Genomic DNA, 19,399 nt, shown 5'->3' with positions numbered 1-19,399 from the left:
GTTCTTCCTCTGTCAATCATGGTTACCTGCAAGGAAACACGTGCTGTCATCATTGCTTTGCACAAAAAGGGCTGCCAGTAAGATTGCACCTAAATCAAACATTTATCGGATCATCAAGAACTTCAAGGAGTGCGGTTCAATTGTTGTGAAGAAGGCTTCAGGGCACCTAAGAAAGTCCAGTAAGCACCAGGACCGTCTCCTAAAATTGATTCAGCTGCGGGATCGGGGCACCACCAGTACAGAGCTTGCTCAGGAATGGCAGCTGGCAGGTGTGACTGCATCTGCACGCACAGTGAGGTGAAGACATTTGGAGGATGGCCTGGTGTCAAGAATGGCAGCAAAGAAGCCATTTCTCTCCAGGGAAAACATCAGGGACAGACTGATATTCTGCAAAAGGTACAGGAATAGGACTGCTGAGGACTGGGGCAAAGTCATTTTCTCTGATGAATCCCCTTTCCGATTGTTTGGGGCATCTGGAAAAAAGCTTGCCCGGAGAAGACCAGGTTTGTCCGGAGAAGACGAGGCTACCATCAGTCCTGTGTCATGCCAACAGTAAAGCATCCTGAGACCATTCATGTGTGGGGTTGCTTCTCAGCCAAGGGAGTGGGCTCACTCACAATTTTGCCCAAGAACACAGCCATGAATCAAGAATGGTACCAACACATCCTCAGAGAGCAACTACTCCTAACCATTCAGGAACAGTTTGGTGATGAACAATGCCTTTTCCAGCATGATGGAGCACCTTGCCATAAGGCAAAAGTGATAACTAAGTAGCTTGGGGAACAAAACATCAATATGTTGGGTACATGGCCAGGAAACTCCCCAGACCTTAATCCCATTGAGAACTTGTGGTCAATCCTCAAGAGGCAGGTGGACAAACAAAACCCCCATAATTCTGACAAACTCCAAGCATTGATTATGCAAGAATGGGCTGCCATCAGGCAGGATGTGGCCCAGAAGTTAATTGACAGCGTGCCAGGGTGGATTGCAGAGGTCTTGAAAAAGAAGGGTCAACACTGCAAATATTGACTCGTTGCATCTTCTTCATGTAAATTGTCAATAAAAGCCTTTGACACTTATGAAATGCTTGTAATTATACTTCAGTATTCCATAGTAACATCTGACAAAAATATCTACAGACACTGAAGCAGCAAACTTTGTGGAAATTGACACAAATAGTACAGTCGTGGCCAAAAGTTGATAATATCAGTCAAAAAAATAAATATATAAAGGCAGCCTTCCGCACCTCTGATTCAGAGGGGTTTGGTTAAATGCGGAAGACTCATTTCATTTACTGCATTCAGTTGTACAACTAACTAGGTATCCCCCTTTCCCTCATCTCTCTCCCCTTTAAAGATCAACAACTAAATGACTGGCATTTCACTGAGATGCTGCTGCTGATGATATTGATTGGCACATGAACAGATTGCCGAGCCCGAGGTCCTATCGCTAATTACATTTACATTTAAGTCATTTAGCAGACGCTCTTATCCAGAGCGACTTACAAATTGGTGCATTCACCTTATGACATCCAGTGGAACAGCCACTTTACAATAGTGCATCTAAATCTTTTAAGGGGGGGGTGAGAAGGATTACTTTATCCTATCCTAGGTATTCCTTAAAGAGGTGGGGTTTCAGGTGTCTCCGGAAGGTGGTGATTGACTCCGCTGTCCTGGCGTCGTGAGGGAGTGTGTTCCACCATTGGGGAGCCAGAGCAGCGAACAGTTTTGACTGGGCTGAGTGGGAACTGTACTTCCTCAGTGGTAGGGAGGCGAGCAGGCCAGAGGTGGATGAACGCAGTGCCCTTGTTTGGGTGTAGGGCCTGATCAGAGCCTGGAGGTACTGAGGTGCCGTTCCCCTCACAGCTCCGTAGGCAAGCACCATGGTCTTGTAGCGGATGCGAGCTTCAACTGGAAGCCAGTGGAGAGAGCGGAGGAGCGGGGTGACGTGAGAGAACTTGGGAAGGTTGAACACCAAACGGGCTGCTGCGTTCTGGATGAGTTGTAGGGTTTAATGGCACAGGCAGGGAGCCCAGCCAACAGCGAGTTGCAGTAATCCAGACGGGAGATGACAAGTGCCTGGATTAGGACCTGCGGCGCTTCCTGTGTGAGGCAGGGTCGTACTCTGCGGATGTTGTAGAGCATGAACCTACAGGAACGGGCCACCGCCTTGATGTTAGTTGAGAACGACAGGGTGTTGTCCAGGATCACGCCAAGGTTCTTAGCGCTCTGGGAGGAGGACACAATGGAGTTGTCAACCGTGATGGCGAGATCATGGAACGGGCAGTCCTTCCCCGGGAGGAAGAGCAGCTCCGTCTTGCCGAGGTTCAGCTTGAGGTGGTGATCCGTCATCCACACTGATATGTCTGCCAGACATGCAGAGATGCGATTCGCCACCTGGTCATCAGAAGGGGGAAAGGAGAAGATTAATTGTGTGTCGTCTGCATAGCAATGATAGGAGAGACCATGTGAGGTTATGACAGAGCCAAGTGACTTGGTGTATAGCGAGAATAGGAGAGGGCCTAGAACAGAGCCCTGGGGGACACCAGTGGTGAGAGCGTGTGGTGAGGAGACAGATTCTCGCCACGCCACCTGGTAGGAGCGACCTGTCAGGTAGGACGCAATCAAGCGTGGGCCGCGCCGGAGATGCCCAACTCGGAGAGGGTGGAGAGGAGGATCTGATGGTTCACAGTATCGAAGGCAGCCGATAGGTCTAGAAGGATGAGAGCAGAGGAGAGAGAGTTAGCTTTAGCAGTGCGGGAGCGCCTCCATGATACAGAGAAGAGCAGTCTCAGTTGAATGACTAGTCTTGAAACCTGACTGATTTGGATCAAGAAGGTCATTCTGAGAGAGATAGCGGGAGAGCTGGCCAAGGACGGCACGTTCAAGAGTTTTGGAGAGAAAAGAAAGAAGGGATACTGACTGGTCTGTAGTTGTTGACATCGGAGGGATCGAGTGTAGGTTTTTTCAGAAGGGGTGCAACTCTCGCTCTCTTGAAGACGGAAGGGACGTAGCCAGCGGTCAGGGATGAGTTGATGAGCGAGGTGAGGTAAGGGAGAAGGTCTCCGGAAATGGTCTGGAGAAGAGGGGATAGGGTCGAGCGGGCAGGTTGTTGGGCGGCCGGCCGTCACAAGACGCGAGATTTCATCTGGAGAGAGGGGAGAAAGAGGTCAGAGCACAGGGTAGGGCAGTGTGAGCAGAACCAGCGGTGTCGTTTGACTTAGCAAACGAGGATCGGATGTCGTCGACCTTCTTTTCAAAATGGTTGACGAAGTCATCTGCAGAGAGGAGGAGGGGGGAGGATTCAGGAGGGAGGAGAAGGTGGCAAAGAGCTTCCTAGGGTTAGAGGCAGATGATTGGAATTTAGAGTGGTAGAAAGTGGCTTTAGCAGCAGAGACAGAGGAGGAAAATGTAGAGAGGAGGGAGCGAAAGGATGCCAGGTCCGCAGGGAGGCAAGTTTTCCTCCATTTCCGCTCGGCTGCCCGGAGCCCTGTTCTGTGAGCTCGCAATGAGTCGTCGAGCCACGGAGCGGGAGAGGGAGGACCGAGCCGGCCTGGAAGATAGGGGACATAGAGAGTCAACGGATGCAGAAAGGGAGGAGAGGAGGGTTGAGGAGGCAGAATCGGGAGATAGGTTTGAGCAGAGGGAAGAGATGATAGGATGGAAGAGGAGAGAGTAGCGGGGGAGGGGAGCGAAGGTTGGGACGGCGCGATACCATCCGAGTAGGGGCAGTGTGGGAAGTGTTGGATGAGAGCGAGAGGGAAAAGGATACAAGGTAGTGGTCGGAGACTTGGAGGGGAGTTGCAATGAGGTTAGTGGAAGAACAGCATCTAGTAAAGATGAGGTCGAGGCGTATTGCCTGCCTTGTGAGTAGGGGGAAGGTGAGAGGGTGAGGTCAAAAGAGAAAGGAGTGGAAAGAAGGAGGCAGAGAGGAATGAGTCAAAGGTAGACGTGGGGAGGTTAAAGTCGCCCAAAACTGTGAGAGGTGAGCCGTCCTCAGGAAAGGAGCTTATCAAGACATCAAGCTCATTGATGAACTCTCCGAGGGGACCTGGAGGGCGATAAATGATAAGGATGTTAAGCTTGAAAGGGCTGGTAACTGTGACAGCATGAAATTCAAAGGAGGCGATAGACAGATGGGTAAGGGAGAAAGAGAGAATGACCACTTGGGAGAGATGAGGATCCCGGTGCCACCACCCCGCTGACCAGAAGCTCTCGGGGTGTGCGAGAACACGTGGGCGGACGAAGAGAGAGCAGTAGGAGTAGCAGTGTTATCTGTGGTGATCCATGTTTCCGTCAGTGCCAAGAAGTCGAGGGACTGGAGGGAGGCATAGGCTGAGATGAACTCTGCCTTGTTGGCCGCAGATCGGCAGTTCCAGAGGCTACCGGAGACCTGGAACTCCACGTGGGTCGTGCGCGCTGGGACCACCAGATTAGGTGGCCGCGGCCACGCGGTGTGGAGCGTTTGTATGGTCTGTGCAGAGAGGAGATAACAGGGATAGACAGACACATAGTTGACAGGCTACAGAAGAGGCTACGCTAATGCAAGGAGATTGGAATGACAAGTGGACTTACACGTCTCGAATGTTCAGAAAGTTAAGCTTACGTAGCAAGAATCTTATTGACTAAAATGATTAAAATGATACAGTACTGCTGAAGTAGGCTAGCTGGCAGTGGCTTTGTTGACTTTGTAGGCTAGCTGGCAGTGGCTGCGTTGTTGACACTACACTAATCAAGTCGTTCCGTTGAGTGTAATAGTTTCTACAGTGCTGCTATTCGGGGCTAGCTGGCTAGCTAGCAGTGTTGATTACGTTACGTTGCGTTAAAAAGAACGACAATAGCTGGCTAGCTAACCTAGAAAATCGCTCTAGACTACACAATTATCTTTGATACACAGACTGCTATGTAGCTAGCTATGAGCTAGCTACGATCAAACAAATCAAACCGTTGTGCTGTAATGAAATGAAATGAAAATGTGATACTACCTGTGGAGCGAAGCGGAATGCGACCGGGTTTGTGTAGTGCGGAAGTTCTATTCAGTAGACGTTGGCTAGCTGTTGGCTAGCTAGCAGTGTCTCCTACGTTAAGGACGACAAATAGCTGGCTAGCTAACCTCGGTAAATTAAGATAATCACTCTAAGACTACACGCTCTAAACTACACAATTATCTTGGATACGAAGACAGCAAAGACAACTATGTAGCTAGCTAACACTACACTAATCAAGTCGTTCAGTTGAGTGTAATAGTTTCTACAGTGCTGCTATTCGGTAGACGGTGGACGTTTGCTAGCTGGCTAGCTGCTGGGCAGATAGCAGTGTAGACTACGTTAGGACGACGAAATACAAAGTTGCAATAGAAGTGCTGACTGTTTCACTTTGTTGTCCTCTTTCTTTTCCTTTTTCTTCTGTCCTTCTTTTGTCCTTATTTTGTCTTCCTTTCTTCTGTTAACTAGATATGTTTTGTTGTTATTCTTTGTAAGCTAGCTAGCTTCTTCCAGGAGAGTCCCTAGCAACTGCTTAGCAAGTAAACAATTCTGCTAGCAATTCAGCTAGCTAAGATAACTATTACAATTTTATGAAAAATAGTTAATTTTTCAAAAGCCTGTCTTTTTGGTTTGTTCCTTGTTTTGTCTTCTATTGAGTCTTGCAGTTTTCTCTTGATTTTTTTTCGATGTACTTCACTCTAAAAAACATTTAAATCTCAATATATACAGGAGCTCATTTTTCAGCAGCTGCTCAATTTAGAACTCAGAACTCAATATCAGATAGTCTGCAGATTATGGGGTTGGATTGCATAAGAAGAATTTAAACAACATATTGAGTTCACAGTAATGAATCTCTGCTGACAAGTCATATTCCTACATAGTGCAAATAGGGACTTAGGCTGAATCCCAAATGGCACCCAAGTTAGCAAGTAGTGTTTGACTACATCATTTTGTAAAGTCTGATTTGTACTGCCACTCACTTTTCTCCAGTCGAGAGAATATAAGATATATACCAACAAAGTGTCTTAAATCGGGGTTTGGGCCACCACAAGCCCGAACAGCTTCAAAACACCCCTGCATGGAACTCTATTGGAGGAATGCGACTCCATACGTCCACCATCCTTTGGTGTTTTGTTGCTGGTGGTGGGAAATGCTGTCTCGGGCACTGCTTCAGAATCTCATTTGCGTTTCGATCTGGTGACTGACACAGCCATGGAATAGGGTTTACATCGTTTTTCATGCTCATCAAACCATTCAGTGACCACTCGTGCCCTGTGGATGGGGGCATTGTCGTCCTATGGGGCCATAGCTATGGTAGCCAAAATAATGGCCTGCCCAGCATTTTTTTTATACATGTCCCTAAGCACGGTGGGATATTAATTGCTTAATTAACTCAGGAACCACACCTGTGGGGAAGCACCTGTTTTCAGTGTACCTTGTATCCCTCATTTACTCAAGTGTTTCCATTATTTTGGCAGTTACCTGTATCTTTTATGAGTCACAATGGCCCTGCTTTTGTCGCTTCATAGGCCCATCGTGTGTGTGTGTGTGTGTGTGTGTGTGTGTGTGTGTGTGTGTGTGTGTGTAAACGTGTGAAGCAGGCATGTGTGAATTGTGACGAGGGGGTACCCAGTCTGAAAAGACTGCGTTCCCAGAATACTGATCAACGTCACAAGGAGAGAGCAGGAGAAGGGGGGGAAATGGAGGATGGGAGAATAGAGCGACGATGCTGCTGCCAGGGGTGTTTTGCAGGTTGCAGATATTTTCCCGTCAGTCTGTTTTTTTCCCCCCCCCCTGATGATTCTGACTGCAGCAACTGGAGGTCATATCTCATCTTCTAATGTTATCCTGATGGAGTGCTGCGGAAGGAAACAAAGGGCATTCTAAACCTCTTTTCACTGCTGTAAGGTCAAATCGTCTGTCGTGGTAAGAACAGGACACTGACGCCAAGGCACAGCCGGAGAAACCTGCAGAGGTGACGACGAGGGAGGGAATGAAGAGGGGATGGGGAGTCATAGAAAAAGGGAAACATGCACATCTCACTGGTTAAGATGCTGAAGTTGCGGACAAGGCATCCTTGATTTCTCGATCACCTACCGGCTACCTGTGTCTGTGTTTTGATTACAGGAAACCTTGTATGTTTGACAGACTCTGTATACTGTAACCTTGAGGGGCACCGAGGAGAGGAGAAGACCGTACATGTTTTTGGATATATGTAGATGGGACAGGGGTAACCCCTGGTTGACGGTGCAACAGCTGGTCAGGAAGGCTGAGGCTCTGTGGTCGTGACTGGGGCGTGGGAGGGATAGAGAGAGGACAAGGTGCGATGAGGATGAATATTATCCTCCAGTTCTCAGATCTGGTCAGTACTGCTGGTTCACCTAAACTGGCTCCAGTCTTGAAGCTTTGGTGTTGATGGGATCCAATGGAGATTGGGACGCAGAAGGTATTCACTACTGTGACTCCACAAAATGTTTAATCTGCACCACTACCACCTTTTCTTTCTTCATCTTTCCTGCCGTCTCCCCTTTGCCATTTTAACACACAGTCAGATACCAACATTAATCACAAAGTGTCTTTGGTCTCTCCAGGAGCCCTGTAACAAGCGGGTGAAGCCTCTTTCTCGGGTTACATCGCTGGCCAACCTCATACCTCCAGTCAAGGCTGCACCTCTGAAGCGGATCGGACAAACACTGCAGGTACAACACTACACCACCATTTATAGTCTACTGAAATACCTATTCTGACAAATACAAGCACAGGACAAAACACTACAGATAAAGTGTTAAATATCATTGGTAACACTAAATTATTTTTAGCCTGATGAGGTAATAATGCATTGTTAGACTTGTCATGAGTACAGATCCTTCAGAAAGTATTCATACCCCTTGACTTTTTCCAGATTTTTTTGTTTGTTAACAACCTGAAATAAAGATTTGATTTAGATTTTTGGTCCCTGGCCTAACCCTATAATGTCAAAGTGGAATTGTTTTGTTTTTCTTCAAAATGTTTACAAATTAATACAAAATGAAAACCTGAAACATCTAGAGTCTAAATATTCAACCCTTTGTTAGAAGAGCCTAAATAACTTCAAGATTAAACATTTGCTTAAGAAGTCAGTGCATTTGGAAAGTATTCAGACCCCTTGACTTTTTCCACATTTTAAAATGGATTAGGTAGTTTTATTTCTAATCAATCTACACACAATACCCCATAATGACAAAGCAACAACAGTTTTTGCTGTTGTTGTTTTGTCATTATGGAGTATTGTGTGTAGATTGTTTTTATTCCTAATCAATCACATTTACATAAGTATTTATATCCTTTACTCAGTACTTTGTTGAAGGACCTTTGGCAGCGATTACAGCCTTGAGGCTTGTGTATAACGCTACAAGCTTGGCACACCTGCATTTGGGGAGTTTCTCCCATTCTTCCCTGCAGATCCTCTCAAGCTCTGTCAGGTTGGATGCGGAGCGTTGCTGCACAGCTATTTTTAGGTCTTTCCAGAGATGTTAGATCGGGTTCAAGTCCGGGCTCTGGCTGGGCCACTCAAAGACATTCAGAGACTTGTCCTGAAGCCACTCCTGCATTGTCCTTGCTGTTTGCTTCCTGTTCGAAGGTGAACATTCACCCCATTCTGAGGTCCTGAGCGTTCTGGAGCAGGTTTTCATCAAGGATCTCTCTGTACTTTGCTCCGTTCATCTTTCCTCGGTCCTGACTGGTCTCCCAGTCCCTACCTCTGAAAAACATCCCCACAGTATGACGCTGCCACCACCATGCTTCACCGTAGGGATGGTGCCCGATTTCCTCCACACGTGACGCTTGGCATTCAGGCCAAAGGATTCAATCTTGGTTTCATCAGACCAGAGAGTCTTGTTTCTCATGGTCCGAGTCCTTTTAGGTGCCTTTTGGCGAACTCCAAGCGGGCTGTCATGTGCCTTTTACTGAGGAGTGGCTTTCATCTGCCCACTACCATAAAGGCCTAATTGGTGGAGTCCTTCTGGAAGCTTCTCCCATCTCCACAGTGGAGCTCTGTCAGAGTGACCATCGGGTTCTTGGTCACCTCCCTGACCAAGGCCCTTCTCGACCGATTGCTCAGTTTGGCCGTGCGGCCAGCTCTAGTCAGAGTCTTGGTGGTTCCAAACCTCTTCCATTTAAGAATGATGAAGGCTACTCTTCTTGGGGACCTTCAATGCTGCAGACATGTTTTTGGTACTCTTCCCCAGATCTGTGCCTTGGCAGCTCCTGTCTTGGAGCTCTACAAAAAACTCCTTGGACCTTATGGCTTGGTTTTTGCTCTGACATGCACTGTCGACTGTGGGACCTTTTTTGTATCGACAGGTTGGTTCCAAATCATGCCCAATCAATTGAATTTACTGCAGGTGGACTCCAAGTTGTAGAAACATCTCAAGGATGATCAATGGAAACAGGATGCACCTGAGCGAGCGCAATTTCAAGTCTCATAACAAAGGGTCTGAATACTTATGTAAATAAGTTATTTCTGTTTCATTTTTTTTTTCAATTTAAAGTTGAAAGTTTTCTTGTTTTTCAATCAACCAACAAAACCCATTCCACGTTCACAGATGTGACAGGCTTAAAAAAAGAGTCAAAAAATAATAATACATTTGAAAAAATAAAAATACAATTAAAATGAATGATAAAGTCAAATAAAAACATTTATTTTTCTTAGTCTATATATTTTCCTTGATATATATGTACACACACACACATACATACATACATACATGCATACATACGCACACGTACTCAAAAACTAAATTAAAATAAAAACACACAAAAACATATAACACTTGCAGCAGCACTATCAAGGTTCTTATCAGCCAGTTCAAGCATTCGCTGAGACGACGGGCCAATAATTCGTTTTTAGGTTTTACAGTACCTTACACAACATGTATCTGCGCATTTCCCTTGTCACCCCGTTCACTCTGTCCAGTTTGAAATATAGTTGAATAGTGGAGACCAGAGTCTATCAAACTTGGGCTGTCTCTTGTGGAGGTCATAAGTGAGCTTTTCAAGAGGAAAAAAGTCAACAATCTGGTCAATCCACATTTTTAAATGTAGGAGGGGTATTAGAAGCCCACAATAGAAGAATACATTTCTTAGCAAAGTATGTAATAGTCATAAGCAAATTTTCTTTGTCAGGATCAAGAACAAAGTCCTGCTGGGCATTAAGAAGATAGATACACGGGGTCATATCAAACTGTACCTCTAGAATGTTCTGTGCAGCAGTATGTACAGATTGCCAGATTCTGGCAATCTCTCTACAGCTCCAAAATACATGCATATAGGTTCCACTTTCAGAGGTACATATTTTACAGTTAGGAGACATATCTGTTTTCATTCTATGGAGTCTCAAAGGAGTTTAATAACATTTGTACAAAACTTTGTAATTAGATTCTTTCATTTTTACACTGGTAGAGGAGCAGTATACCCTGTCGCAAACCTCCGCCCATAACTCATCACTGATAGTCAGACCAAGGTCCTTTTCCCAGATTATTTTCAAAGGAGTAAAGGAGGAGCTTCCTTTCTCAAAGGAGTCTGTAGATGTAAGATATTTTGCCTTTAATGGATTGTGCTGTGACAAGAAGGGTTTCAACTTCATTCAACTGAGTTCTAAACCTCCTCTTGGAGGTAAATGAGGAAATTACACGTCTAATTTGAAGATATTTAAAAGAAAATGGCACATCGAATTCACTGCAGAGCTCTTGAAAGGATTTCAGTGTAGTGGTTTTCTGATGAAATAGGTCTGAAAAGGTCCTGATTCCTAGAGTATGCCAAAGATTGGGTTGGCATCCCTGAGGGCTTTGGCAAGTCTGGGTTGCCTACGATAGGCGAGTGAGAACATATTTGGGAGGAAATGCCCAGGTATTTCTTACAGTCCCTCCACACTAGTAGGGTGCTGTAAATCACAAAGGTTTTGGCTATGTTGCCCACTTCACTAAAGTTATTAATGAATATAATTGAGCTTAAGGGCAATGAACCACAGGATTGGGCTTCTATCTGAATCCACGTTGACTCTTGTCTGTTTGTGATCCATGTTAGCATGTTGCGGATTTGGGCAGACCAGTAGTACAATTGAGGGAAGGGCAAGACCACCCTTAGATTCAGGTTTCGATAGAGTGGAAAACTTGATCCTAGGTTTTTTTTATTGCCCCATATAAATTTGGTGATGCTTTGGTTAGTTGTTTTGAAGAAGGAAACTGGGAGATAGCATGGGAGCATCTGAAATAAGTAGTTCAGTCTAGGGAGGACGTTCATACGGATTACATTAATTCTTCCTACTAAGCTAATTGGGAGGGAGATCCAGGTTTGGAGATCGTTCTTGATTCGATCCAGGAGTGGAAGATAATTTTCCTTAAGGCTATTCAGATCTGGTGTTATGAAGATCCCGAGGTATTGAAACCCCTGTGTTTTCCATTGAAAAGGACAAAGTGTCTTCATAGAGCTGGTGAGTGTAATATTGAGAGGGCAGACAGTGGACTTGTTAAAATTTATCTTATAACCTGAAAACTTGCCATACTGAGCAATTGTGTCTAAAATGAGAGGGAGGGATTTCTCAGGGTTGGATATGTAGAGCAAGACATCATCCGCGTAAAGCGAAATCTTGTGCTGCAGGTCGCCTGCAGAAACACCCATAATACTTGGATTGCTCCTTATCAGCTCTGCCAGAGGCTCCGCCCCCAACAAGTAGAGCAGCGGGGACAGCGAGCACCCTTGTCTTGTGCCCCGTTCCAGAGGGAATCTGTCAGAGTTCAGTCCATTAGTAGTCACCATGGCATTTGGATGAGAGTATAGTGATTTGATCCATTTAATAAAATTTGGGCCCATATTGAACTTTTCTAAGACTGAAAACAGAAAGCTCCACTCCATCCTGTCAAACGCCTTCTCAGCATCCAGTGAAGCCAGCAGGACAGGGGTCTTCTGTGCGTTTACTTGATCAATAATATCAAAAAGACGGCGAATGTTATCAGAAGAGTATCTGTCTCTAATAAATCCGGTTTGGTCCGCTTTTATTATTTTGGGAAGAAGAGTGTTTACTCTTTTGGCGAGCAATTTGGTAATTATTTTATAGTCGAAATCCAATCTTTTTTAGCAACACTGTAATGCAAGCTGTGTGCATTGAGTCTGGGAGAACTCCGTTTTTGCAAAAATCCTCCAGCATTGGCATGAAGATAGGGCTGAGCTGGGGCCAAAAAGCTTTGTAGAACTCTCTGGGGAATCCATCTGGGCCTGGGGACTTATTAGGTGGCATGGAGGTAATTGCCTCCAGGATCTCCTCAGGAGTGAAGGGGAGTTGAGATCTTCTTGGTCGGTCTCTGATAGTTCAGGTAGTGAGATTCCCTCTAGGAAAGAGTGGAGTTCTGCCTCCGTGTGTTTTCTCTCAGAGGTATATAGTTTGCAATAAAAATCATGAAAATTTAAATGGATCTTTTTGGGTCATATGTGACCTCGTCCTCTGCTGTTCGGATAGCCATGATTGTACGCTCTGACTGCTCCTTTTTTAATTGGTAAGCAAGCAATTTACTGGGCCAATTGCTATACTCATGGTATTTCTGTTTAGTAAAGAGAACTTTTTTATCTCCCCGAGTGTAGTCCAAATTCAGTTTGGCTTTGGCTGCTTTAAGATGACTCCAGGAGGTGCTGTCTAGGGATTGTTTATGTATTTTTTTCACAGCATTCCAGCTCCCTCTCAAGATCTAGCCTGTGTGCTTCCATTGCTTTTTTTCTTAGAGGAAGCATATGCAATTAGATGACCTCTTAGTGTGGCTTTAGCAGCGTCCCACATTGTGGCCGGAGAAACCGGAGAATCTTTATTGTCTTGTGTGTAGTTATCTATCCATGTAGTTACCAATGTATGGAACACGTCATTTGATAGCATGGAGGTGTTGAATTTCCAGCTCTTTGACCTCTGGATGTTTTTGCAGAGGTCAAAGCGGAGGTGGACAAAGGCGTGATCTGAGAGTGCTAAGGGTCCGATTGTACATTTACATTTAAGTCATTTAGCAGACGCTCTTATCCAGAGCGACTTACAAATTGGTGCATTCACCTTATGACATCCAGTGGAACAGCCACTTTACAATAGTGCATCTAAATCTTTTAAGGGGGGTGAGAAGGATTACTTTATCCTATCCTAGGTATTCCTTAAAGAGGTGGGGTTTCAGGTGTCTCCGGAAGGTGGTGATTGACTCCGCTGTCCTGGCGTCGTGAGGAGTTTGTTCCACCATTGGGGGCCAGAGCAGCGAACAGTTTTGACTGGGCTGAGCGGGAACTGTACTTCCTCAGTGGTAGGGAGGCGAGCAGGCCAGAGGTGGATGAACGCAGTGCCCTTGTTTGGGTGTAGGGCCTGATCAGAGCCTGGAGGTACTGAGGTGCCGTTCCCCTCACAGCTCCGTAGGCAAGCACCATGGTCTTGTAGCGGATGCGAGCTTCAACTGGAAGCCAGTGGAGAGAGCGGAGGAGCGGGGTGACGTGAGAGAACTTGGGAAGGTTGAACACCAGACGGGCTGCGGCGTTCTGGATGAGTTGTAGGGGTTTAATGGCACAGGCAGGGAGCCCAGCCAACAGCGAGTTGCAGTAATCCAGACGGGAGATGACAAGTGCCTGGATTAGGACCTGCGCCGCTTCCTGTGTGAGGCAGGGTCGTACTCTGCGGATGTTGTAGAGCACCTACAGGAACGGGCCACCGCCTTGATGTTAGTTGAGAACGACAGGGTGTTGTCCAGGATCACGCCAAGGTTCTTAGCGCTCTGGGAGGAGGACACAATGGAGTTGTCAACCGTGATGGCGAGATCATGGAACGGGCAGTCCTTCCCCGGGAGGAAGAGCAGCTCCGTCTTGCCGAGGTTCAGCTTGAGGTGGTGATCCGTCATCCACACTGATATGTCTGCCAGACATGCAGAGATGCGATTCGCCACCTGGTCATCAGAAGGGGAAAGGAGAAGATTAATTGTGTGTCGTCTGCATAGCAATGATAGGAGAGACCATGTGAGGTTATGACAGAGCCAAGTGACTTGGTGTATAGCGAGAATAGGAGAGGGCCTAGAACAGAGCCCTGGGGGACACCAGTGGTGAGAGCGCGTGGTGAGGAGACAGATTCTCGCCACGCCACCTGGTAGGAGCGACCTGTCAGGTAGGACGCAATCAAGCGTGGGCCGCGCCGGAGATGCCCAACTCGGAGAGGGTGGAGAGGAGGATCTGATGGTTCACAGTATCGAAGGCAGCCGATAGGTCTAGAAGGATGAGAGCAGAGGAGAGAGAGTTAGCTTTAGCAGTGCGGAGCGCCTCCGTGATACAGAGAAGAGCAGTCTCAGTTGAATGACTAGTCTTGAAACCTGACTGATTTGGATCAAGAAGGTCATTCTGAGAGAGATAGCGGGAGAGCTGGTCAAGGACGGCACGTTCAAGAGTTTTGGAGAGAAAAGAAAGAAGGGATACTGGTCTGTAGTTGTTGACATCGGAGGGATCGAGTGTAGGTTTTTTCAGAAGGGGGTGCAACTCTCGCTCTCTTGAAGACGGAAGGGACGTAGCCAGCGGTCAGGGATGAGTTGATGAGCGAGGTGAGGTAAGGGAGAAGGTCTCCGGAAATGGTCTGGAGAAGAGAGGAGGGGATAGGGTCAAGTGGGTAGGTTGTTGGGCGGCCGGCCGTCACAAGACGCGAGATTTCATCTGGAGAGAGAGGGGAGAAAGAGGTCAGAGCACAGGGTAGGGCAGTGTGAGCAGAACCAGCGGTGTCGTTTGACTTAGCAAACGAGGATCGGATGTCGTCGACCTTCTTTTCAAAATGGTTGACGAAGTCATCTGCAGAGAGGGAGGAGGGGGAGGATTCAGGAGGGAGGAGAAGGTGGCAAAAGCTTCCTAGGGTTAGAGGCAGATGCTTGGAATTTAGAGTGGTAGAAAGTGGCTTTAGCAGCAGAGACAGAGGAGGAAAATGTAGAGAGGAGGGAGTGAAAGGATGCCAGGTCCGCAGGGAGGCGAGTTTTCCTCCATTTCTGCTCGGCTGCCCGGAGCCCTGTTCTGTGAGCTCGCAATGAGTCGTCGAGCCACGGAGGCGGGAGGGGAGGACCGAGCCGGCCTGGAGGATAGGGGACATAGAGAGTCAAAGGATGCAGAAAGGGAGGAGAGGAGGGTTGAGGAGGCAGAATCAGGAGATAGGTTGGAGAAGGTTTGAGCAGAGGGAAGAGATGATAGGATGGAAGAGGAGAGAGTAGCGGGGAGAGAGAGCGAAGGTTGGGACGGCGCGATACCATCCGAGTAGGGGCAGTGTGGGAAGTGTTGGATGAGAGCGAGAGGGAAAAGGATACAAGGTAGTGGTCGGAGACTTGGAGGGGAGTTGCAATGAGGTTAGTGGAAGAACAGCATCTAGTAAAGATGAGGTTGAGCGTATTGCCTGCCTTGTGAGTAGGGGGAAGGTGAGAGGGTGAGGTCAAAAGAGGAGAGGAGTGGAAAGAAGGAGGCAGAGAGGAATGAGTCAAAGGTAGACGGGGGAGGTTAAAGTCACCCAGAACTGTGAGAGGTGAGCCGTCCTCAGGAAAGGAGCTTATCAAGGCATCAAGCTCATTGATGAACTGTGACAGCATGGAAGTCAAAGGAGGCGATAGACAGATGGGTAAGGGGAGAAAGAGAGAATGACCACTTGGGAGAGATGAGGATCCCGGTGCCACCACCCCGCTGACCAGAAGCTCTCGGGGTGTGCGAGAACACGTGGGCGGACGAAGAGAGAGCAGTAGGAGTAGCAGTGTTATCTGTGGTGATCCATGTTTCCGTCAGTGCCAAGAAGTCGAGGGACTGGAGGGAGGCATAGGCTGAGATGAACTCTGCCTTGTTGGCCGCAGATCGGCAGTTCCAGAGGCTACCGGAAACCTGGAACTCCACGTGGGTCGTGCGCGCTGGGACCACCAGATTAGGGTGACCGCGGCCACGCGGTGCGGAGCGTTTGTATGGTCTGTGCAGAGAGGAGAGAACAGGGATAGACAGACACATAGTTGACAGGCTACAGAAGAGGCTACGCTAATGCAAGGAGATTGGAATGACAAGTGGACTACACGTCTCGAATGTTCAGAAAGTTAAGCTTACGTAGCAAGAATCTTATTGACTAAAATTATTAAAATGATACAGTACTGCTGAAGTAGGCTAGCTGGCAGTGGCTGCGTTGTTGACTTTGTAGGCTAGCTGGCAGTGGCTGCGTTGTTGTCACTACACTAGTGTCGTTCCGTTGAGTGTAATAGTTTCTATAGTGCTGCTATTCGGGGCTAGCTGGCTAGCTAGCAGTGTTGATTACGTTACGTTGCGTTAAAAGAACGACAATAGCTGGCTAGCTAACCTAGAAAATCGCTCTAGACTACACAATTATCTTTGATACAAAGACGGCTATGTAGCTAGCTATGTAGCTAGCTACGATCAAACAAATCAAACCGTTGTGCTGTAATGAAATGAAATGAAAATGTGATACTACCTGTGGAGCGAAGCGGAATGCGACCGGGTTGTTGAGTGCGGAAGTTCTATTCGGTAGACGTTGGCTAGCTGTTGGCTAGCTAGCAGTGTCTCCTACGTTAAGGACGACAAATAGCTGGCTAGCTAACCTCGGTAAATTAAGATAATCACTCTAAGACTACACACTCTAAACTACACAATTATCTTGGATACGAAGACAGCAAAGACAACTATGTAGCTAGCTAACACTACACTAATCAAGTCGTTCAGTTGAGTGTAATAGTTTCTACAGTGCTGCTATTCGGTAGACGGTGGACGTTTGCTAGCTGGCTAGCTGCTGGGCAGATAGCAGTGTAGACTACGTTCGGACGACGAAATACGATAATTACGCAATTATCTTTGATACAAATACGGCTATGTAGCTAGCTAAGAAGAAATTGCTAAGATTAGACAAATCAAACCGTTGTACTATAATGAAATGTAATGAAAAGTTATACTACCTGCGGACCGAAGTGCGGATGCGACCGCTCGCTCCAACATCCACTACTTTGAATGTTCCTGAGTGGCCTAGTTACAGTTTTGGCTTAAATCTATGGCAATACTTAAATGGCTGTCTAACAATGATCAATTTGACAGTAAATATTGTACAATCCAGGTGTGCAAAGCGAGCGACTTGAGACTTTTCCAGAAATACTCTCAGCTGTAATCACTGCCAAATGTGATTGTAACATGTATTGATGTGACTACTGTAAATGAGGTATTTAATTTGTACATTTGCAAAACGTTCTAAAAACCCTTTGTTCACTTTGTAATTATGGGGTATTTGTGGGGTGTGTAGATGGGCGAGAGAGAGAAAGAAATTAATTTAGGCTGTAACGTAACAATGTGAAATAAGTCAAGGGCTATGAATACCTTCTGAGGGCACAGTATGTATGACCCCCCTTTATGTCTTACCTCATAATGACTTAACAGACAGCCATTTGTGTCAAGGCAATTGAAATTACACCACACATGTCTACAAAAACATAAAATATGAATAGCGGGATTGGCCGACCTAGAAGGCCCAGCCCCAGCCATCTTATCTGTTCTAAGTCCAAATCGATCACTTTCCAGACCATCATCCACTAAGTACGCCAGCCCTCATCTGACCTGTGTATGTGTTGTGTTCTGGATTATTCTGGCCTCACTATCGTCGCACAGTGCTTGAATAGCATTACAGACAGGATAATCTAGAATATTGTACAGTAACCTACAGATATTAGAAATAAGGTAAGTGGCATATGAGAACAAATGTGTTGGTATGGTCTTAAATAAAAAATGATATCCTTCCTAGTTGATGTCCTATGAAGGACAATTTTTCTAATCTTTGTCTTTTCATACTCTTCTCTCAATCACTCACACAGGACCACTCACCTTCCTGTGTCTCTCTCTCTCTCTCTCTCTCTATTCCGCAGCGTTCCATCAGCTTCCGCAGTGAGAGTCGGACAGAGTCGGTCATGCCTCCCAGACCATGGACGCGGCCGGCCCCGCCTGCCAACACCAAGCGGCGTGACAGCAAGCTGTGGAGCGAGACCTTTGACGTGCGGCTTGGACACCAGATGCTGTCGTCCAAAGAGATCAATCGCCAAGAGGTGCGGAAAGCTTTTCAACAGGGGTAGTACGGGAGGTTACTATGTCCGAGCACTGCTACTAACACTAGGGTAGCCTTGTCTCCAGAGAGCTGGCTTATGGACGAGACTATCAGGAATAGAAATACTGTCAGGCTTGTATATGCACCTGTATAGTGTATTGCATAGTTTTGTCTGGAAGGTTTGTCTGGCTTTGATTTCAACTGACATTTAAAATGGAGGCCATGTCCTAAACTTTTAGAATAGCATGGCTATACCAAGGATGTGCATTTCCTAGAATGCATGGAAGACTTTAGTTTGAGGGCTCATAGCAAAATCCTAAACTAGAGAGAGAATCCCTGGATCCTAGTCCAGGGATGGGCAACTGGCGGCCTTTTATAGGCCCATGGATCAATTTCCAAAAACCGGGCCCCCGGCCCCAAAACAATTAAATCTGTTTTTTAGGAACTCAGTCGGGCTCTCAACTTACTGTTGAGAGTTAGAATGGTAGTATACACAAGGTGACATTTTCATCAGTAGTTTTTCTCGTTATGTAAGTCACTCAATAAGCCATGTCGGCTAATTATTTTTTTTGCCAGCTATCTAAACTTGTCTTAATGATGTTCTGAATACCGACTGGGCAATCAATCAGGGCATGTGACCAGGGGCAATGACCTCAAGGGGGCCCCCATTGATATCATATTAACATGGCAATATGTGTAGAATTGTTGCTGTTTTAAAGCTAATTTTCTACGTTTTCGCTCCGCCCCATAGCAAAAATGTGTAGAATTGCAGGAAATTAACATTTTTAAAACAATTTTTATCTTCGTTGTCAAGATGGGAGCCAGTAAAATCCATTGCACGCAAACCTCACTTAGGGCCCCCAAAAGGCCAGGGCTGGCCCTGGCTACTGGTATAATGCATTTAGTTTAAGGTCTAGTGCAGCTGTTTTTATCTTGATATAATTTCTGGGTAACAATTAAGTATCTTACTGTTTTCAAGTAGCCCTTTACACTCGTACGGGTTGGAAATGGCAGATTTGGGCACTAATAGCCGTGAACATAGGATTGTAGTGGCTGTACAGTAGCATACTGTACATGACGTCAGAGGTCTGGCCCTGCACTTCAAAGCACTGCGCGAGTTTTGACTGACAAACCTACTGAATTTGAGCACCGCATGCAACAAGAAGTTGACCCCATCCCTCCCGGTAATTGGGCAACTTTTGCCTCCAAAAATTGTCAGAGGGAAATGCTGTAAATTTAAGATTTTAAGATTTTATTTTGAAAGATGAGACATTGAGGATTAATAATAAATACCGATTTTGATGCCATACAAGCTAGCCAAAAACACATGTGCT

The 19,399-nt window shown here is 46.3% G+C and overlaps 1 protein-coding gene across 5 annotated transcripts in view; it reads left to right on the top strand.

The window, feature by feature from the left end:
• LOC118399931 (rho guanine nucleotide exchange factor 3-like) overlaps window positions 1–19,399 on the top strand; it is a 139,501-nt gene that overhangs the window by 100,958 nt on the left and 19,144 nt on the right. For all 5 annotated transcript variants that reach the window (XM_035796159.2, XM_035796161.2, XM_035796163.2 and 2 more), the window contains 2 exons: window positions 7,576–7,683; window positions 17,890–18,066. In XM_035796159.2, coding sequence (XP_035652052.1) covers window positions 7,576–7,683; window positions 17,890–18,066 — 285 coding nt within the window. The remainder of the gene's footprint in view (window positions 1–7,575; window positions 7,684–17,889; window positions 18,067–19,399) is intronic.

Source organism: Oncorhynchus keta, chromosome 21 (genome assembly GCF_023373465.1).
Source record: "Oncorhynchus keta strain PuntledgeMale-10-30-2019 chromosome 21, Oket_V2, whole genome shotgun sequence".
NCBI lineage: Eukaryota > Metazoa > Chordata > Actinopteri > Salmoniformes > Salmonidae > Oncorhynchus > Oncorhynchus keta.
This window is presented reverse-complemented; position numbering and strand designations above follow the sequence as displayed.